At 33.5% G+C, this 23359-nt stretch overlaps 2 protein-coding genes across 2 annotated transcripts in view; both read right to left on the bottom strand.

Moving 5' to 3' along the window:
• LOC101898949 (probable nuclear hormone receptor HR38) overlaps positions 1–23359 on the bottom strand; it is a 209554-nt gene that overhangs the window by 73396 nt on the left and 112799 nt on the right. The gene's annotated exons all lie outside the window — the stretch shown is intronic.
• LOC101887813 (protein peste) lies at positions 15598–22652 on the bottom strand. The gene is made up of 5 exons (XM_005188769.4): positions 22358–22652; positions 21992–22297; positions 17043–17267; positions 16173–16753; positions 15598–16048 (listed from the first exon to the last, which is right to left on the bottom strand). Exons 1-5 carry the CDS (start codon positions 22502–22504, stop codon positions 15598–15600), a joined length of 1710 nt encoding a protein of 569 aa, XP_005188826.3. The 5' UTR covers positions 22505–22652.

The following is a 23359-nucleotide window of genomic DNA, read 5'->3' as shown; positions in this document are numbered from 1 at the left end:
GGCTCCAATATAAGGGTAACTCCATATATTCAGTATATTTATGATTTGAACAGTATTCTTCAACGATTTTTTTTTTTTTTTGAAATTTGCAATTTATTTCCAAATGGCGGAGAGTATTCAATGTTCGGCCGAACTTACTGCCTTTTGTCTTTGAAATAATTATGTAGTTCCTTTTGATGATCGGCATAGAATCGCATTGTGAGTCGAAGGTTCATCGGGCAAGAAATTGTGTTCTGGCTCAATGGATACGTAAATAAGCTGAATTGTCGATTTTGAAGTTTGAAGGTCAGCCAGATGCGTTACAGAAGTTACCAAAGCAGTCACAGTTTGGGCTGGACCGTACTTCTTCAAAGATGCTGCGAATGGTAACATATCTGTGAATGGTGAGCGATAACAAGTCGGTGCCACATGCCACACAGCCAGCGTATCAATGGACTTATTGAGAGGTGAGTTCGATGAACGGCTAGATCGCGGAATCGAATTTTTTGGTGCTATGTTAAAGCTCATGTCTATACAGACAAGCCTGCTTTAGTTGACTTATCGAAAAACACCATAAAATCATTTGTTAGTGAGATACGGACGAAAAATTGAAAAGAGTATGGCAAAATTGGACTAAACTGATGGACTATTTAAAGGAGCAGTCGCGGTCATCATCATTTGTATGAAAAAATTATGAAATATTAAATTATTTTTCAAATAAAGATTTCATTAACTTTTCTGAATTGTATGAGAAATTTTCCTCTAACTCTCTTAAAATCATTCTTTATTTAATATATATCATATATATTATAATTAAATATTAATTTTGGAATTAAACAGGAATAGTGTAAAAATGTGACCAGAACTATATGCTGATACTAAAAATTAAAATTATATTGCTCAAGTATATTTTTAAACACCTTTTGCATAAATAAATGTAAAAAGTAACATATAATCCGCCCTGCCTACTTTGATTCTTAACCAAAATTATGTTGAATTGAATAACATCACTGGTTTTTATCGGGCTTTTTTGGTCGGATTATTTTAAAATGAAAATAAGATTTTATTTCATTTTTTGCTTATTTATTTGAAATTCTGGTAACAAAATGAAGAAAAAATTATATTATTTAATTTCTGGCGAACTATTGCCCTTTAAACTTAACTTACTTCAATTATTTTTCATTATTATCTATCAATATGCATCATGTTGTTCAAATTTCGGTGATTTTTTAATTGCGAACAGTTGATGACACTCTATTTGAGCATTAACTGCGTGAGAGTGAGAGCAGTACATTCCATTAACATTCGTATGTTATTGGGGGAACCACAAAATAATATGGTGCTTCTTTCCCTCTCTCTCTCTCTCTCTCACTTTATGTGTAGGTGGTTGGGTGTTGGAATGCTACTAACATAACAATAGTAGTTAACTGTTGGTTGGTTGCCTATTAATAAAGCCTTGGCATTTTTTGCTCTATTAAATGTATCAAAAAGGCTGATTACTTCGGTGTAGGTACCTACCTATTTCAGACTGAACACTTTCTGCAGAAATTGGAACTCATCAAAAAATTGACTTTTCTTATCTTTGAAAAAATACCAACATTTTCAGAATAAAAAATCGTATAATCTGGGTTGGCAGTTATTGTTGGGGAATGACGTTGGGGAAAAATGGCACGATTTATTGCGTTCAATGCGGACTAAAATATAAGAATATTGTAAAGAAAATAATAATACCCGTAGGCCATATAAAGATAAAACCTCTAATCATGTTTGTTTGTGTCTTAGAAGAGTTCTTAATGATGGGACACCTGGCGAAACGGTATTTAATCATACGTATGTAGATGGGTATGCCAATTAATGCCATACTCCTCTAATGGTATTTCCAAATTGTAAAGACTTGAATCAATTGCTGGTAAATCTCTAAAAACGGTGGGAAGTTTCATTGTACCAGTATTTCTGAATAAGACAAGCAGTATTTTGAATAGGATTAAATGTCTGGGAGTTATTCTAGATGGGAAACTCAAATGGTTCAGGGAGTGGATTCGAGTTCTATAAAAATATGAAATAAAAAACATTTTATTTTTTTATTTTATTATTTTATTTTTTTTATTATATTTATTTTATTTATTTTAGAACCCCAAATATCAAACTGTAGTCAGTTCCGAAAAAAACGGTTCAAAATATTCAAAAGGTAAAACATCGGACGGGACCTGTGTATCCAATATCACATGTTTATACCCTCCACCATAGTATGGAGGGTATATTAAGTTTGTCATTCCGTTTGTAACACACCGATATATAATGTATATATCCCCTATATTAGACCCCACGAAGTATATATATTTTTGATCAGCATAAAATTCTATGTCGATTTAGCGATGTCCGTCCATCTATCCGTCTGTGGAAATCACTCTAGCTTCCGAACGAAATGAAGTAGGTTGATAAAATTTTACTCAAATGTGTATTATGTCTGTTGGACTTTTGGTATTGAAAATGGGTGATGTAGGTCCACGTTTTGGTATAGCCCCCATATAATGGTACCTCCCTTTTTTCGGTATTTTGGTGATTTTAGCGACATTATTCACCGAAAATGTTTCAAATTTGGTATTTGAAGTTCATAATAGGTACTGCAGCCTATGACAGAAAATTGTCTGTGCAGGTCCATGTCTTCGTATATCTCCCATATAACGGTACCTCCCGATATTCGGTACTTTGATGATTTTAGCGAAATTATTCGCTGGAATTGTTTCAAATTTGGTGTTTGAAGTTCTTAACGGATGAAACAGCCTATGACAGAAAATTGTCTGTGCTGGTCCACGTCTTCGTATAGCCCCCATATAATTATACCTCCCGATATTCGGTATTTTTATGATTTTAGCGACATTATTCACCGGAAATGTTTCGAATTTGGTATTTGAGGTTCGTAACGGATGCTACAGCCTATGACAGAAATTTGTCTAAGCAAGTCGACGGCTTCATATAACCCCCATGTGACGGTACCTCCCGATATTCAGTACTTTGATGATTTTAGCGACATTTTTCACCGGAAATGTATCAAATTTGGTTTTTGAAGTTCGTTACGGATCCTACAACCTATGACAGAAAATTGTCTGTGCCGGTTCAGGTCTTCGTATAGCCCCCATGTAACGGAAACTCTCTTTTTTTGGTATTTTGATGATTTAAGCGACATTTTTCACCGGAATTGTTTCAAATTTGGTATTTGAAGTTCGTAATGGGTACTGCAGCCTATGACAGAAAATTGTCTGTGCAGGTCCACGTCTTCGTATAGCCCCCATGTAATGGTACCTCCCTTTTTTCGGTATTTTGGTGATTTAAGCGATATTATTCACCGGAATTGTTTCAAATTTGATATTTGAAGTTCGTAATGGATACTACAGCCCATGACAGAAAATTGTCTGTGCAGGCATTATTCGGTTTTTGTCTCACTCACTCGTATTTATAACTTCTGTCCCCTTTGTTGTTTACATGCACTCATTTGTTTCTGTATATGTATATTGGTTTTGACGAATGGACGAGGTTGCCATATTGTTGTAATAACGAATAATAACCTGGATTGTGCTTCACGAAACTTCCACATATGAATAAGGAACTATAAATACGAGTGAGTCGGTTAGTTTAGTATTGGATAGAGAATTGTAAACTTCGATTAGGAAACAAGTAAAGCTGTGGACTAAATGGAGTGTGAACTGTGTAAAGTAAAGACGTCTGCCAATTATTGAATAAAATATTGCAAAACTTGTAATCCAAACGACGGTTCGTTTTATTTGGTTATACGAACCCTTCATATAATGGATGTTGGAAAGTTGAAAACAAGTAAAAAAGACGTTAAGTTTAGCCAAGTTTTCTGAGAACTTGACTTATAGGCAGTTCTCAAAATCAATACAGTTTGGATATATCCATAAAAATAGTGTCATACTTATATTGATTTTTTGGGCCGAGATAATATACCCACAAAATTAAATTAGAGTTTAATTGGTTTGAGATTCGGACCAAACATTTCAAAATACCAAAATCAGGGAGTACTGCTATATAGAGACTATACCAAAAAGTGGACCTACAATGGATATTTTTTGCGAGGTGGAATCTAATCACACAGAAAAACGTCAAATCACACGTGATTTGGTTGAAAATTGGAAGACTCGGCTCCAAAATACCAAGATCAGCATTAACCATTGTATAGGGGCTATGCCTAATCCTCAATACCAAATGGCGGAGAGGCCGAATGGTACTAAGACACTGTTAAATCGGCATAGATAGGTCTTTGAGAGAGTTTTCTGGTAAGCCGGGAGAGTTTAACTGTTGGCAAAAGTCCGTAGAAAGAGTCTTGAAGCTCTATGAATCGGTGAAAGGAACTGGAAGATACTACCCAATTCTTCACACAATTCGCACTAAAATCGTAGGTGATACAGATACCGCCTTAGAGTCGTATCGTACACCACTAGATTGGTCACGCATTAAAAAGTGTCTTTCAATGCAATATTCGGACAAAAGGGACATTGGAATGCTAGAATACCAGATGATGACAATGTGTCAATGTAATAGAAGAATAACAGAATTTTATATGAATATGAAAAATACTTTATAGGGTATCCAACAAATATTTCGAGGTGTTGCAAAATATAGTAAATCTTCGATTTTATGACGGATTGTTTTGAAGTTGTGTTTTACAGCGCCATCTGTTAAATCTCCTCCGTGTTATAGTTACAATTTTCGTTATGAATCACCCACTTTTTTAACATTCCTGTTAACATTATTTTCCAGTTTTGTGTGGATTACCCTGTTGTTTTGAAATGAAAGAGCAAAAAACGACCTCTGTTAATTTAAATTTGAATTTAACATTGACAGTTACAGTGGTCACGAAATGTTATCAAATGTCTCTTGAGAGTCTATCAGAAACGCAGAAAATGAAAATTTTCTAAAAATACTGGGGGACTTACTGACACAAAACCGCCGGATTGAAAAAAAAATCCGATTGAAATGAATTTTTCCAAACAATATTTGTTTGGCTCAAGGAGGAACCCTATTAAAATTAGTGGGGATCGGTTTCGATTTATATATAGCTTGGTACCAGATTGGTAGCAGATATCAGATACAGCTCAGAAACGAGTGTCTAAAATTTTGTCAAGATCGGTTCAGATTTTGATATAGCTTCCTTATATATCTTCTCCGATTTCGGGTTTATTGTGCACCAAATGGCTAATACCAGCCTAACGGAATTCAACCCAGAAGCAAGTACTTCAAATGTTGTTGAAAATCGGTTCAGATATAGCTATAGCTCCCATATATATGTTTCATCCAATTTGGTGTTAAGGTCCCTCACATGCGTTGTAAAGCGGGAGAAAAGAAAAACACGACCGAATGGTCTGGCTGTTGAGTCAATTCTGATTTTATTTTTAAAATATGTTCCTTACGTACTACTAAAACTAATCTAACTTAACCTAGTCGCAGCCACACAATTGTTCTTATCTATTATTAGATTTAAAAGGAAACATTACATGGCTGCGTGTCCCTTCATTCAAGTGATCTTGGCTACCTACTGGCGCATCAATATCTGTGTGTGTGGGTTATGACCTTTATTATCCTACACATTATCGTATGCGACAGCGCACAAGATCACTGAATTGTACACATGTGATATTTTATGACCACTGGGAAATTGACAATTTTTAAATATTTATTTTTAATGGTTAGATTTTCCCAGCGCCTCAGCCGCACTCAAAAGTATGTACAAAGTATTTTGTACATTCTCCCGGGCGGCTTAAATGTGTATATTTTTAGTGGACTGTATTTAAAAATGGATCATGAAGAGGATTATATAAAAATATTTAGACATATAGCTTTGAAAATGATTATATTATATAAATTATCCTAGGTAACCGCTTGCAGGAAACGGCTCCACTTATCTATCCAGCCTCGCTCGCCAATACCACCACCCTTATCTGCCGGTTTTAACTTCCAAGCTTTATAATTCTTTGGCGACTTGTGATTTGGTAGTTGCTGGCTGCGATCATCCAAGGAGTCATTTTTTCGTAGGGCATCCAAGGTTAGGTCATTGCTGATGTATTTTATACGCGGTTGCTTCAATGAGGATTCCCGGTGTTTGTTATTAATTCTATTCCTCTTTACCTTGTCGCGCTCTTTTTTCTCCGCTTCCTCGATGCATTTATCGTTATCTTTGCCAAACGTGTCTTTTAGAGAAGTACCAATATACACCGGATTTCTTTTTTTGCTCTTCTCTTGTTGGTGGTTCTGTTCCCTGTGGCTTCTCAAATTCATATTGTCCAAGGACACTTTTTGTACATGCTTGTCCATTTTGTCACTGCTGACTTCCTCTGATGTGTCGAGTTTTTCTACGATGGCTTCCAATTTTTTCTTTTGATGTTCCAGCTTAGCTTCCAGATCTTGGACTTGGTTTTCCAGGTCACGCCGTTGCTTTTGAGCCTTTTCTTCAATGGCCTGTATGTCTCTTTCAAATTTAGTTAGCAAGGACTGCACCAAATCTTCAAGCCCCAGTTTTTCATCATTAGCGGTTTTCAGGCCATCTTCTAATATTTTGATTCGGGAAGCTGATTCGGCTAATTGTGATGCAGTATTGAGTCTTCCCTCTTCATTATTTTGGGTAAGAGCTCTAACTTTTTCCTCCGAGTTAGGACTTGCCGGCGGGAATATATTCATATCCTCAAAGTTTCGAGCTGCAACAAAAACACACCAGTCACATTCGCAATCATGTGGATAAAATAGCCAATATCTTCTAGCCATTTCAAGAGTGTCTCGATCACCAATACAATATTCCGCTTCTCTTTTATCATCCAAAGGGCATGTAATATCACCCTTTGCATCTTTTCCACAACTTGTGGTCTTCGAGGGCCTCTGCTCTGTTGTCAGCCCAAAGGTGGGAAATACAATATTTGCACACTCCTCAGCTTCCATTGCTACTTCCTCCGGACTAAGGAAATAGTACTCCAGTTCAATTCTCCAGGGTCCTGGTGGTTTTAAGCATTCTTCAATTTCCGCTTGTGCAGTATCTCCATTCAACTTGCAACCTCGTGTTCTCGTCGCCATTAATTTATGCGCTAACACAAGGCATTTATCCACTGCTACTGAACTTTCCTGGATTCTCTGAGGAATGTACTTTTTAAAACTTTTCAATGTTTGTTGTAAAACGTAATACGTGTTTTCAACAAGAATCTTATACTTGTTCACGTTACGAATTTTTTTAAATTGAGTCGCCGATGCCAATGTTGTGCAGAAATAGTCAGCCAAGACCAAAAATTTTGCTTCTTGATCCATTTTTTTTTTCGGAATTCTTTTTGAGTTTTAACTTGGACTAATTGATGTCCTCTTTTCAAAATTTATTTTATGTATATATATATTTTTTTTTATTTTGGGACTTTTGTTGTCCTCTTTTCGCTTATTTTTGCCCCTATGGCTTTTTTTTTTGTTTTTGCCCCTATGGCTTTTTTATTTTTGCCCCTGTGGCTTTTTTATTTCTTTTGCCCCTATGGCTTTTTTATTCAAATTAGTCCCTTCGGCTATTATTTTAAAATGCCCCTATGGTCTTATATTTAAAATGCCTCAACGGACTTTGTTTTTTTTTTTTTTTTTTTTTTTTTTTTTTTTTTTTTTTTTTTTTTTTAGAAATTCTCCTCTTTTTCTGGAGAATAACTACTTATGCTTGTAGTGAGTCTCTTACCACTGGTGGGGGAAAACTCCTACAAATTTTTTTTTTTTTTTTTTTTTTTTTTTTTTTTTTTTACGGCCACTAGTTCTTTTCACTTTATAAAAAAGTGAAGGCTCGATTGACCAAATGTAAAGCGGGAGAAAAGAAAACACGACCGAATGGTCTGGCTGTTGAGTCAATTCTCATTTTATTTTTAAAATATGTTCCTTACGTACTACTAAAACTAATCTAACTTAACCTAGTCGCAGCCACACAATTGTTCTTATCTATTATTAGATTTAAAAGGAAACATTACATGGCTGCGTGTCCCTTCATTCAAGTGATCTTGGCTACCTACTGGCGCATCAATATCTGTGTGTGTGGGTTATGACCTTTATTATCCTACACATTATCGTATGCGACAGCGCACAAGATCACTGAATTGTACACATGTGATATTTTATGACCACTGGGAAATTGACAATTTTTAAATATTTATTTTTAATGGTTAGATTTTCCCAGCGCCTCAGCCGCACTCAAAAGTATGTACAAAGTATTTTGTACATGCGTAATATGCATTCCACAACAATGATCTTTGGTACCAGATATTAGATACAGCTCTAAAATAAGTTTATCATATTTTGCAAAAGATCAGTTCAGGTTTGAATATAGCTTTCTTATATATCTTTATCGAATTTCAGGTTTATTGTGCACCAAATGGCTAATACCTGCCCAAATGGACTCAATTTTGGCACTTCCGATGGAATTCAGCCCAGAAGCAAGTACTTCAAATGTTGGTGAAAATCGGTTAAGATATAACTATAGTTTTTCCATATATATGTTTTATCTGATTTGGTGGTTTTAGTCCCTTACATGCGTAATATGCACTCTACAACAAGGATATTTGATACCGGACATCAGATACTGCCCGAAAATATCTCTGCCAAATTTTATCGAGATCAGATCAGATTTTTATACAGGTTCGATATACATCTTTATCCGATTTTACGGTTATTGCTCACCATAGATGAAATGTCAGCCCAAATTGAATAGATTTTTTCATATTCAAGCGAATTTTAAGATTTGGTGAATCTCGGTCCGGTATATCCTTTGCTCCCATAAATAAATAATTTTTATAAATATTTTTTATTTCAAAATTTTAAATTTCATTTAAATATATTTTTTTTTGAATTTCAAGCATATTTTTAAAGGACTGCTTGAACAATAAACTTAAAAATTTCAAGGATAATAGTCATAAATTTAGAATATTTTTTTTACGATATTCAATTCCATATATTAAATTCAATATATAAACTTCTCATAAGAAGAGATTTTAATTATTTACACTTGAATCTAGTTATTTATCGCTTATGATTGTTTAGTGTTTTTTTTTTATTTTTTTTTATTTTTCTTTTTTTTTCAAAAAAGAAAACGAAAACATATGTTATGGTATTTTTCCAAAGCCAATCCGAACAAAAACTAGTTTTCTAGCAGCCGACATAAAATTTTCCGGTTGTTATGCCGTACATAGTTAGACATTTGGTCGATAGCGAACGACATTGTGTTAAGGTGTCGTTGTCATCGGTAGTTGGTTGACCATTCAATTACTGTTTGACAAACAAATCGACAAAAAAAAAAAAACAAGTAAAAAGCAGCTAAGTTCGGCCGGATCGAACTTTGCATATCCTCTACAATTTGGAACGAATTGGCAATTTTCAAAAAATTAAAAAAACCGGTTGAATATTCTGTTAAAACCTTAAAAATACCGAATATAACCGTTATATTCGGGACAATACGAAGACGTGGACCTGCATAGGCAACTTTTTTCATAGCCCATAACGATATTCAAGTACGAAAATACCGCATATAGGAAGGTGCCGATATATGTGGAAGACCTGGTTCTGCATAGGCAATTTTCTGTAACAGGCTGTAATACCTATTAAGAACTCCAAATACGATATTTTAAATAATAATAATAATAATAATAATAATAAACTATTACACCTAAAATAGTCAAAATACCGAATATAGATAAGTAGTAATATATAGGGCCTATACAAAGACCTGGATCTGGAACCTGGACAATTTTCAGTCATGGACTGTAGTTTCTATTACGAACTCTAAATACGAAATTTGAAAAAATTCTGGTGAATAAAATCCATAAAATTATCAAAATATCGAATATCGGGAGGTTACGTTATATGGGGGCTATACAAAGTCGTTGACCTGCACAGACAATTTTCTGTCTTAGGCTGGTGGATAATATCGCAAAAATCATTAAAATACCGAATTTTAGGAGGTACTGTTATATGGAGGGTATTGCGAAGATGTGGTCCTGCATTGACAATTTTCGGTGATAGGTTGTAGTACTAATTAGGTACTTCAAACACGAAATTTGAAACAATTCCGGTTAATAATGTAGCTAAAATCACCAAAATTCAAAATATTGGGAGGTACAGTCACATGGTGGCTATAAGAAGACCTTGGCCTACATAGCGAATTTTCTGCCACAGGCTGCAGTATCCATTACGAACTCTAAATTGGAAATTTAAAACAACTATGGTGAATAATGTCGCTAAAATCATTAAAAAAAACCGAATATTGGGAGGTACTGTTATATGGAGGCTATACGAAGATGTGGGCCTGTATACGCAATATTTTGTTACAGGCTGTAGCATACATTACGAATTTCAAATACGAAATTTGAAACAACTCCGGTGATTAATTTCCCTAAAATCATCAAAATACCGAATATCGGGAGGTGCCGTTATATGGAGGCTATACGAAGACATTGACCTACATGGCCCATTTTCTGTCATAGACTGTAATACCCATTACGAACTCTAAATACGAAATTTGAAACAATTCCGGTGAATTATGTTATGTCTAAATTCAACAAAATACCGAATATCGGGAGGAACTGTTATATGAGGGCTATACGACGACGTTGGCCTGCACAGATAATTTTTTGTCATAAGCTGTAGTATCCATTGCGAACTTCAAATACCAAATTTGAAACAATTCTGGTGAATAATATCGCTAAAATCATCTAAATACCGAATATCGGGAGGTGCGGTTATATGGAGGCTATACGAAGACATTGACCTACATGGCCCATTTTCTGTCATAGACTGTAATACCCATTACGAACTCTAATTACGAAATTTGAAACAATACCGGTGAATTATGTCGTTAAATTCATCAAAATACCGAATATCGGGAGGAACTGTTATATGAGGGCTATACGACGACGTTGGCCTGCACAGACAATTTTTTGTCATAAGCTGTAGTATCAATTGCGAACTTCAAATACCAAATTTGAAACTATTCCAGTTAATAATGTCGTTAAAATCATCAAAATACCGAATATAGGGGTGGGGAGGGGGTGGGGGTGACCGTTGTATGAGGGCTATACGACGACGTTGACCTGCACAGACAATTTTTTGTCATAGGCAGTAATATCTATTACGAACTAAAATACCAAATTTGAAACAATTCTGTTGAATAATATCGCTAACATCATCCAAAAACCGAATATCGGGAGGTGTCGTTATATGGGGGCTATACGAAGACGTAGACCTGCGTTGACAATTTTCGGTGACAGGCTGTATTACTAATTAGGTACTTCAACCACGAAATTTTAAACAATTCCGGTGAATAATGTAGTTGAAATTATCAAAAATACCGAATATTGGGAGGTACCGTTATATGGGGGCTATACGAATACGTGGACCTACATGACCCATTTTGCAATACCAATAGTCCTGCAGACATAATACACATTTGAGTAAAATTTTATCAACCTACTTCAATTTGTTCGGAGGCTAGAGTTATTTCTACAGAAGGGCAGACAGACAGACGGGCGGGCATCGCTAAATCGCCATAGAATTTTATGCTGATCAAGAATATATATACTTTGTGGGATCTGAAATTTATATATCGAGGTTTCACAAACGGAATGACAAACTTAATATACCCTCCATACTATGGTGGAGAGTATAAAAAATCTAATAAAAAAATATAGTCTGCAGATCGATATTCGAATACCCTACTCAATTATGATCAAAATGCCAATTTCAGGTGAAGTTTTAGAGAATATGACAAGAATAATTGAAATAATATTTCCTAATGGAATTTTCAAATTTCGATAAGCAAATATCCTGTATTGATGGACTACTTTTCATAGCGTCATTGCTTATTGCTGGTTTTCGTCTAATAACGTTGAAGCCTAACACAGAAAATTTTGATTTGAATTTTTGTATTTTGGAAGATTGGAGCCAAAGAATCTCAATCCTTGCTCTCCCCATCTATTGAAACCTGACTCAATGTTATCGAAAATGTCGTTCGAAAATCGAATGTCAAATTTTATTTTCTCCTCTTCTAAAAATCTGCTTTTTTTTCAAAAATTTAGAATTTCATTAAATATTTATATATTTGTACAGCCTCATATTTGGCCATTAGAATGGCAATAAATGTCCACTTCGATTGCTGTGATTGATTTATTTACACAACATTTTCGCAACCATCACATTTGTTGAGAGAGACAGAGAGCGAGGATGTATGGTATTTTTGAGAGAAACGTTGCTGGGATTGTAACGTTGCAACGTTAAGGTAATAAAACTACAATGGATGACAACAGAAAAAATTGTGTTTGACAAAGCCTAATAATTACCTAGTTATCCCGCAGTGGCTAAAACAAATCGTTAAGCACAATTAACAAAAAAATCTACAATATTGCAAAAGGTAAATAAATATTGGAAGGAAAGATTTCAAGACGTTTGGGCCTTTCACCATCTCATGGCAGAAGATAAATTTTAAAATTGAAAATTCAAACAAAATTAAAAATGTTAATATATTCTCGACTCTGATGCTGTTAAAAATATAATTCTTAGAATAAAAGGTTTCTAAAAGAGTCCTCAAAAAATTATTCTCCTTTTTCATAGTCCTTTTAAAAAAAATCTCCTCTAAATGTTCCAATCTTCACTTCGAATTTTCTCCCTGTGTATTTGAATGCCATACCTCATCCGCACCTTATATTGCCAGAGTCATAGTGCAATAAAATATTCAATTGCTTCATGTTTGAATACTCAAAGGAATTCTATTTCGTTTGCTTTTTATGCCGCCTTAATGGATCCCTAATTTAGATGACGTTAGGATTCGGTGTTTCACTGATTCGAAAATTGCATTTTGCCCAAAAATGTAATAATTAGTAATTAGCACTTATTTTATAAGGTAAATTCAGTCGACATTCCGACATTTATGTATAGATATGAGCATTGTTGTTTTTTAAATTTTTAATACGGACGTCAATAAATTTTTGTAGGAAATTTAATTATGAATCGACTTGTTCCCAAGAGGTTGTTACAACAAAATAACAACATACATGCATGAGGTCAACCCAGATATCAAGTAATACAAAATAAATTCCAAATATTAGGTGGCGCCCAACTGTTCCACAGGGTTGTCCTGGATTTTGAAGAACATTCTTTGAAGCAAAAATCAGGAGTTTTATAGGGGATTTTTATTTTTTTTAATTAGGAAAGAGTAAAACAAGAATTTTAAAGGATATATTTTTCAGGGAAGAAAATACCAACAAACAATAATCGATTTTTTACAAAAAGCCACGAAGAGCTAAAAAGTGGATTTTCAAGAGAAACTTTTAAGAACCAAAAATGCCTGAAGCGTGGATTAAAAAAATAATTTTTAAGGATCAAAAATACCTCAAACAAGAATATTTTTTAAGGAACAACAATGTGGATTTAAAAAAAATTAAGGACCAAAAATGGGGATATTCAAAAAAATATTATTCGAGGACTAAAAACGCCTTAACCGCAAATTATTAAAGAATAATTTTCAAAGAACCAAAAATGCCTCAAACGTGGATTTCTGAAAAATTATTTTTGAAGGACCAAAAATGCCTAAAACGTGGATTTTTAGAGAATAACTTTTTAATGGATTTTTCAAGGACCAAAAACGCCTCAAACGAGGGTTTTAAGAAATATTTCTCAAGGGCCAAAAACGTGGATTTTAAAAAAAATATTATTCAAGGACCAAAAACGCCTTAACCGCGAATTTTTAAGGAATATTCTTCAAAGAACCAAGAAGGCCTCAAACGTGGATTTTTAAAAAATAATTTTCAAGGACCAAAAATGCCTCAAACGTGGATTTTTAAAAAAAATAATTTTTAAGGACCTAAAATGCCTCAAACGTGAATTTTTAAAAAATAATTTTTAAGGACCTAAAATGCCTCAAACGTGAATTTTTAAAAAATAATTTTCAGGGATGAAACTACTCCTGAAACGTGGGTTTTTAAAAAAATTAATTTCAAGGATTTAAAAAAATCAAGGATCAAACAACTCCTCAAACTTCGATTTTTAAAAACAATTTTTTAAGGACCAAAAATGTCTCAAACTTCGATTTTTAAAAACAATTTTTTAAGGACCAAAAATGTCTCAAACGTGGATTTTTAAAAAATTAATTTCAAGGATGAAACAACTCCTCAAACGTGGATTTTTAAAAACAATTTTTTAAGGACCAAAAATGTTTCAAACGTTGCTTTCTAAAAACAAGTTTTTTAAGGACCAAAAATGTCTCAAACTTGGTTTTTAAAAAACTAATTTTCAAGGACCAAACAAACGTGCATTTTTAAAAAATAATTTTCAAGGATGAAACAGCTCCTCAAACGCGGAAAAATATTTTTAAAGGATGAAACAACTCCTCAAACGCGGATTTTTAAAAAATTAATTTCAAGAATGAAACAGCTCAGCAGCATCAGTTGAAAATGTGCATATTCGGTTGACCACCAGAACTCAAGCGCCGGCCATGGTAATGTTGTGGGCCGCCAGAACAGCCGTGGAATCAGAATAAATGTCGAATATTATCGCGAAAATATTCTGGAGGTTGTATTGAAGCCTTGGGCACGCAAACATTTTGGCCGCAGACCTTGGATATTCCAACAGGACTCAGCACCATCGCACTCAGCACGCCCCACCCAAGAATGGTTACAAAATGAGGTTCCTCGCTTCATTTCCAGCGCACAATGGCCACCAAAATTTCCGGATACCAATCCGTTGGACTATTGTGTCTGGGGTATTTTGGAAAGCAAAGTTGGCACTAAAAAATACCAAAATGTCGATCTCCTCAAGCAAGCGCTTCGCCGGTAATGGGCCAAAATACCGCAGAGCAACATTCGGGCAGCGTGTGACGGTTTCATTGGCCTTTTAAAGGCCATAATTCGTGCCAAAGGTGACCAATTCGAACAAATTCAAACTTTTTCTAAATGCTTTGATGCTATTTCCGAAATTTTTTGCTTTCATTCAATATTTTTTTTTGAAAAAATGTAAAAATTATGATTTTTTACTTTATTGCAGTTTTCTCACCCTGTACTCTGTTATGTCAGGGCCAAAAAATGTAATTTTTTTCAAGAACCAACTATTTTGGATTTCTTTTAAAACTATTTTTGCAATGATGAAATATGCCTAAACTGCAATATTTCCAATATTTATTTCGTTGCAATTAAAACACTTTAATTTTTTTTCTTAATTTTAATTTATTCTTTTTTACATCTTAATAAATTTGATTTATCACATTTTCAAATGCAATAACTTTTTGTAACAAAAACCCGCCCTAGACTATAAATTAAATGAACGAATGAGCGATGATGATGAGATGCTAAAAACGATGAGATTAGGCCTAGAATTTTAATAATCGACTTAGATTAAAATAAACATTTGGTATTTTGGTTTTTTTTTTTGTGGTTCTATAAAAATCTACCCTTAACCTAAAAGTGAGAGAGAGGGAGAGAAATGCACCTTTAAAGGGAGCATGAAAAGAATATCACTTAAATGCTACATCTGTGACACACAGAGAAAATAAAGAGAGCTAGAGGAGGAGAGAGAGAAAGAGATAGTCTCATTCTACTAAACACAAATGCCAGCCTATCAACTGTCCATTTCCAGACTGGTATCACATTCTTCGGACGACGTCACTTCACTTGCAGCCCGCTGCTCCTCGTCCAGACACGAACGCCACGCCTCATCATCGCCCTCCAGATGGGATATCACAATCGGCAAACTTCGACGCGGACCAAATAAATCTTTGTTACTGCTAATATCTTTGGATTCTAAATCACTGGATGGAAGTTTTTCATCCTCCTCACTGGGCAGGGTATTGATCTCCATGTGTTGGAGATAACGTTTATTCCAATGATCCCGGCATGGTTTCCACAGGGCCACAATGATGCCTAATAAAATTAGTATGATTCCCAAAATATCACAATAGAGAGGGAAATTGTTCAGGAGACGTAGTGTCATCGCCCCAAAATCAGAGACTTCCATTGTCATGTCGAACCAGGCGACGGGGAAGGCAAAGTTACGTTTCGTCGGAAAGGATCTGTAAAAGACCAAAAAAATAAAAATATGCCTCAAATTAAAATAATAATTTCTGAAAATAATTAAAAAAAATATTTTTTAAGGACCTTAATTTTTTCAAGGACCTCAAAGTCGTCTCAACCCACCTTATATGCGTTGTGGGCCTTATGTAAATATTCAACTGCAAACGCCCCTGCAAATTCATCACAAGCCCCGTTCGTGGTTCCACAATAATATACGTTTCATGTGCACTCCTATTGGGCGCCATTCCCTCCACCCCATTCGCATAAAACGGATCGGCATCCATAAAATGTGGTTTCGATATCAGAATCGGTAGACCATAATAACAGCTGCTGATATTGAATACCCCGAACGGCATACATTCACCATCGCAATAACATTTCGATTCGGGGTACGTTGTACCATTATCAAAGGCACTCGGCGAAATTTTATAACGAAAAGCCCGTACACCCTTATAGTATACCTCGCTGTCATAGTCCGCCTTTACGGCTCGACAAAAATCCGTAAAGAAATACTCAATTGATTCGTATTTTTTCAAATTGGTCTTCTGAAATTCACCCGGCGAAGCGTGAATGGCATTGCAGCCGTTGCTAAAAGCTTTGGTGCGATTTTGACCCTTCCACAGGAGAAGTTCGCCGAGTTTGGTCTTATCACCGACTCCGGTGTGTATGCTGTGCGTTCCCAGGAAGTCGGTGGAGCCATTGCGCTGTGGGGGGAAAAGAGCATAAATTAAAGGAAAGAGTATTAATTAAAGAGGAGCAATTAAGGTTGGAAAATAAGAAAAAAAATTTCAAAATATATTTTTGTATAAATGTTCCAAATATGTTTTAGGGGAATATAAGTGTGAGGAAATGATATAAGAATATACTTTATTCAAAAAATTAAATTTTTAAAATTTTTTAATTTTTTGTGGTTTCTTTAACAATTACTTTTTTAATTTAATTAATAAAAGTAATATTAATTTAATTTAATTTTATTTTTCTCTATCTACTTACAGCATAGGCATAACCAATCCGATCCCATGGCATAAAAACTCCCAAGTTATACCGCAGCGATGCTGGCAGTACGGCCAATAGATTGACAATTTCATCATTGAATCCCCTGAAAAAGAATTCATCAGCAGTTCTTGTCCAGACAGCTCCATTTTTATAGAATTTCAAGGCCATATCGATAACCGTACGCATCAGGTAAGGCCAATGTCTTGATTTTGCAGCAGCACCCTGTAAAATAAAAAAAATAATTTGATATAAGAAAAACAGCAAAACACTACCTATGTGTCCTTTTTCCTTGATTTTGTAAGGCAACATCGAATTTTGAATTTTCCTTCAACAAAATGTTGAAACGAACTCTTTACGCGGAATTTGACTTACAGGTTTTAACCTTTCTGTTATTCCTCCTCAAAATTCATATTTTTTTAATTTCGCGAATTATGTAAATCTGATTCCCTCATAATTAATTCTAAAGTTAACGCTAGAAGACGTCAAGAATTGCTTAAAATTTATTTTAAAAATTCGGGGTAAAAACGTTGTCATGGGTGCTTTTAAATTCATTTTAAAAATCGACGTAAAGAGGTCGTTATTAGTCTCCAAAAAGTCATTTTGAAGTCAACGTCAAGAGGTCGTCAATAGTTCCATAAAATTCACTCTGAAAGTCCGCATTAGAAAGTTGTTATGATTCTATTGATTTAATTAATTTCGAGAACACGCTTTCATAGGTATCCAAAAATCCACAGGAGTCCTTCAAAACTAATTTGGAAATTTCTCGTGGAAAGTTCTCATGGGTTCTTTAAAACTCATTTTGAAAACCAACGTTAAGATGTCGTTATGAGTATCTCAAAATTCCATTTTAAAAACCAGATTAAGAGGTCGTTTTGAGTCCCTTAAAATTCAATTTTAAAATTCACGTCAAGAGGTCGCAATCAGATCTAAAAATTATTTTTTTTTAAATCCACGTTAAGAGATCGTTTTAAGTCCCTCATTCATTTTGTCCCTCATATCCTGAGTTCCTCAAAATTCATTGCGTAACCCCAGATTGTGAACTCAAATATGAATCCCTCAAGAAACATTTTAAAAATTTACGTTAAGATGTCGTTATCAAGAGGTTATCAGTTCCTCAAAATTTAATCTGAAAAATATCGTTAAGAGGTTATTAGGCTTCTCTTTAAACTCATTTGGAAAAGCAGAGTCCTTTACAATTCATATTTTAAAGTCTATGCTAAGAGGTCCTTATGCATCATAAAAAGTCCTTAAAAATTCCTTTTGAAAATCCACATAAAGAGGTCGTTGTGGGAAAATCCACATTTTTTTAAATCCTCATTAATGGTTGGCCATGATATCTTTGATATTAATTTTTAAAAAATCCACATTCAGAGGGCGTCAAGAATTGCTTAAAAACTCCTTTGAAAATCCACATTAAGAGGTCATCATGAGTTCCCCAAAATTCTCTTTGAAAATACATGGTACGAAGCCGTTTTGAGTCCATTAAAATTAATTTTGTAAACTCTCGTTAAGATGTCAATATCAGTTTCTCAAATTGATTCTGAAAAATTACGTTAAGGGGTCGTTAGGAGTCCTTTAAAACTCATTTGGAAATCTCACGTAAAGATGCCACTATGAGTCGTCAAATTCATAATTCACGCTAAGAGGTCGTTATGCGTCGTAAAGAGTCTCTTAAAATCCACATTAAGAGGTCGTTGTGAGTTCCCCAAAATTGAATTTTGATAATCCACGTAAAGATGTCATTATGAATCGTTAAGAGTCCTTAAAAAATTATTTTGAAATTTCACTATGAGTCTCAACAAATTTTAAGATTTCCGAGTCAAATATCGTGGAATTTTCAATGACTTCCTGAAAAACTGGACTTTTAAAAAGTTTTTTTTTTTTAATTTTAGATGTTTTCAAGAACGTTCTGATAAAAATTATGGGTCTTCAAGAATTTAGTTTCAAAGAAAACATTTTCAGTGACTTCCGAACGACGTTAGTGGATTTTTATTGACTTCCTGGCAAAAAAAAATTTCATTCTAAAAAGCCTCTATGGCCAAAATTGGTTAGAGTTTTAAGGACTCCCTAAATATTTTTTTTTTAAATTTTTTTCTTATTGGTTTGGAAAAAATTTGAACTTTTTAAAATTTATTTTAAAAAAACATTAATTTAGTGACTTTCTGATCAAAATATAAAAGTATATTCAATGGACCTCCCGCCGGTCGTTCTTGATAAAAATTAAATATATTTGGAAATACATTTTTAATATTTTATGGCTAAAAGTTGTGTATTTTTTAATATTTATTAATTTATTTATTTATTAATTTGAACAAGAATCGAGTACTTAAAAAGAACTGATTTTTTTTTAAATTTTGAAGAATAGAACAGTTTTGATTTTTTAAGGTTTTTGGATTTTTTGAACAATATTTTTAAAATATACCATAAAAACATCGTCAATTCTGCGGAGATTTCCCGGTAAACATGATACATATGTTTCAATGATTTCTTTCCAAAAAATCGAAGATTTTTCAAAAATTTAATGTCGAAATATTTTGCTCTAAATTTTTGTTAAAAAACTTTTTAGTAAAAATGCCAGTAAAAAAGGTAAATATTTTTCAAGGACCTTCCGACAGAAATTGATGGTGTTTTCTAGTACTTTTTTAGAATAATTTCAGAGGACTTCCTCTAAATGGATTTCTCAAGAGCATCATGCCAACATAATCCCAAATAATATTCAATTTTTCAAAGATTTCATAATAAACGTTATGAATATGGACTTTCCTGGTAAAAAAAATTAAAACAATAATTTTTCGTGGACATCCTAAAATCAGCCATTTTTCAAGACCTCTTATTAAAAAAATTATGGAATGTGTTAACAGACTTCCTAAATGAAAATGTCCCATTTCTTAAAAAATATTTTCCTCATAAATTTTTAAAGAATGTATTTTTTAGAAGAAATATTGATTTTTTCGAGGATTTCTTGATAAGCACATAGATTTGGACCAATAATAGTGGATTCTTGAAAAACTTCGTAGCAAAAAAACATGGATTTTTATAAGATATGTTGTTTAGAACCTCAAGTTTAAAAACTCCAAATAAAAATACTTCTCCATGGACCTCCCGGCCGAAATTTATAGATTTTTGGATCTTATTGGTAAAAAATCAAAGATTCTTAAAATTCTTTTTGAAAGATTTCATCCCTAAATATCACAGACCTTCATGGCTTGAAATCATGGATTTTTAAAAATTTTTTTAAAAGATTTAATGACAAAAAGTTTTGATTTTTTTTTTCAAAAAATCCTTACACATTTTTTCTTTCTTGTGGTTTAGTCCTTCTTTGCAAAAAATCGTAATACCATTAAAATACTTCATAGTTAAAAAAATTAAATATTTTTCATGGAATTCCGGACGAATATTGTCGATTTTTCAAATACCACTTGGTAGTGTCTTTTTCAGGCAAGAATCATTGATTTTTATAAAATACCTTTTAAAGGACTTTTTGGTACAAATAATATATTTTTTTTTAATTTTTCCATAAATTTATTCTCAAAAAAAATCGTTCAAAGAGCTCCTGTTAACAAAAATGATGAACTTTTACAAAATATTTTTTAATACTTCCGAGTAAAAAATGGGCCTACAAATTCAAATCGTGGATTTCATAAGGACATGTTTTCCCTCTGGCCTAAGAATAGTGGATTTTCAAGATTCTTTTAAGGAGTTCCTCACCAAACCAACCTAGAACATTTTATGACTGCCTTTTAAAAAAATCATCGATTTTCTAGAGAATATTTCCTGTGACTTCTTGTCATGATATTTTTTGAGATTTTTAAGGACATTCTAAAAAATAAAAATTTGTAAAAATCGTGAGTTTTTCATATAAATTTCTCAAGACCTCCTGGTACAAAATTGTATGTAAACAAAGGAAAATTCCTTTTTATGGACGTCCCGGCCGAAATTGATAGATTTTTAAGTATAAATAGCAATAATAACAATAAATATAAAATTTTTAGATGTTATATGAAGGATATTGTTGTTAAAAATTAGCGGATTGTTTAAGATATTTTGAAGATCATCTTGTCAAGGAGTCTTTTATTTTTCAAGGACATGCAAAAACAAAATGTTATATTAAAGATTTTTTCAAGGACTTCATGACAAGAAATCAAGGATTCTTCCCAAAATGAATCCATGTCAAGAAATTTTTGGTTTGAAAATATTTTTTTAAGGATGTTATGCCAAATAGACATATATCTTCCAAAAAATTTTCAAGGACTTTAAGCCAAAAAACTTATGGATTTTTCAAGGACATCCTGTTAAAAAAAAATTTAAAGAACTTCCAGGGGAGAAATTGAAAATATTTTGTCGTGGTCCTACCGGCAAAAAATCGTGATATTCTTGGTAATGAAATGTTATTTTTTAATTAACAAAGACATCATGTCAAGAAATCCGCAATCTAAAAATATTCTTCTATTTTTTAATTTTTTTTTTTTTCAAAACCATTTGAATGGTATCACAACATCCTGTACACCAAGGATAGAGGCGTTGACAGCAAAGGTCTTTGACCAAGACTCTCATCTGAAATTTCTCTACGCTACCAGTTCGTTTTGTAGCTTTTGATACTATTGGTATAATTTTATTTAGAATTCCATGAATCCTCATTTCACATCAACAGCATAGCACTCTCCAAATTTCGTACACTTCGTAGCATTTAGTACAATTTAGTACTTTTGGTACAACTTTACTTCGAATTTCACTAAATCCATCTTCACAAGGCCCCCACGCACAAACACAGTTCTCACAGTTCTAATTTCAGCACTTGGTAAAATTGAGCACAGTTCTACTTCAAGAATTCGTACTTTCTTGAAATCCGCCATGCACTTATGTGAACTTTTCTTCCTACCCATTTCAATTTTTTTTTCGGAAAATTCCCAAAATTATCATTCATAATATAATTTGTCTGAACTTACCACCATTAGGGCATTAATGGACACCAAGGTATCATTCAAGCCTAGCTTGGATCGTTCCGCATCGTAATGATAATAATGGATCTTGGCATAATCCATGGTGTGGTTGTTGTCATGCCATTTAAAGATTTTCTTATGCGGCACTTCAATGTAGCTGAAAGGCCCAACCTGATTGAACTTGGGCTTTGTGGACATGTCATAGAAATCTTCGGCATTTGTCCAGTTGAAAAAATAAAAATCCACCGTAACATTGACATCAGGTGTAGCCCACATTTTGGTTAGTTCGGCACCGGGACGTAATATCATTTGCTAGAAAAATTACCACTTTCAAAATATATTTTTATAATTTAAATATAATTCCATACTTACACTATCTATAAACCGATCGAGCAACGGTCTGGAATATATGAGAAAAAATCCGCCCAGGGCTATGAGTGAGGTACCCAGAAAAATATAGAAATATTTGACATATTTTCGGGTACTCTTCAAAATCATTGTTGATGAACGATGGGGCATTTTTGTGATGTTGGCGAACCGCTTCTACACCGGGCAGCTGTTGTTCTGGTCAATCTATCTGCAAGGCAAACAAAAAATGACAAATGGAGAAATTATTTTAAATGTTTTTATTTTTATTTTTATTATTTTTTATTGTTGGCATTCTAATGGAGTTCGAGCATTACGAGACGAAGACAGTAGTAATTAGTCAGTCGTCTTTATGGGAGATTAAATTGGGGCTGACATCGGTTTGTTCTATGCGGCCCCTAGAAGTCAGATTGTTTTTTTAATTTTTTTTTTGGTATTAAAATTACATTCACACAAACATATTCGAATCTTTATTTTGACTACTTGGAGTACCATTAAAAATCTACTTTGATGTATTTTGTTGGTGGGGGAGGGTCAAGTTGGGGTCAATAGTCAATATTAAAATGTTTAACAACAAAACAAACAAAATATTCCAAAATATTTTGAAACAGTGGTTTGGCTACTTTTTTTGGTGACGTAAATTTCTTGTTTGCATTCGACCGATTTCGATTCGATAAGTTTTAATTTGTTGTTTTAAAAATAGAATCAAGTTTTGTTTTCGAAAAGCCAAAATAAATGTCTTTTTTAATTGATTTCGATTTTCGTTTCAAAATAAATTTATGATCAAATCAAATCAAAATTATTTTGCATACATATCAGATTGAATTGCGTTTAACTGTCATTTTGAAATCTGCCATCATATGGGCAAAAAAAAAAACTCATTACCAAATAATGGATTCAATTTCACCACCACACTTAACATATTAACCCAGCAAACATTTTGTAGGAAGTTATGCCCCTTTCAGCACTGCTCGTAATGACAACTGCATACCTTCTGTATTACCAATA

This window comes from Musca domestica, unplaced genomic scaffold (assembly GCF_030504385.1).
Source record: "Musca domestica strain aabys unplaced genomic scaffold, Musca_domestica.polishedcontigs.V.1.1 3, whole genome shotgun sequence".
NCBI lineage: Eukaryota > Metazoa > Arthropoda > Insecta > Diptera > Muscidae > Musca > Musca domestica.
Note: the sequence above shows the minus strand (reverse complement) of the source record. Positions and strands in the feature narration are given on the sequence as shown.

Excerpts from the sequence above, each read along its gene's own strand:
- LOC101887813 (XM_005188769.4), bottom strand. The coding sequence starts at position 22,504 with ATGCCCCATCGTTCATCAACAATGATTTTGAAGAGTACCCGAAAATAT. Across the intron at positions 22,298-22,357 it reads TCGATCGGTTTATAGATAGT|CAAATGATATTACGTCCCGG; the intron begins GTAAGTATGGAA and ends TAATTTTTCTAG. Across the intron at positions 17,268-21,991 it reads CCATTAATGCCCTAATGGTG|GGTGCTGCTGCAAAATCAAG; the intron begins GTAAGTTCAGAC and ends TTTATTTTACAG.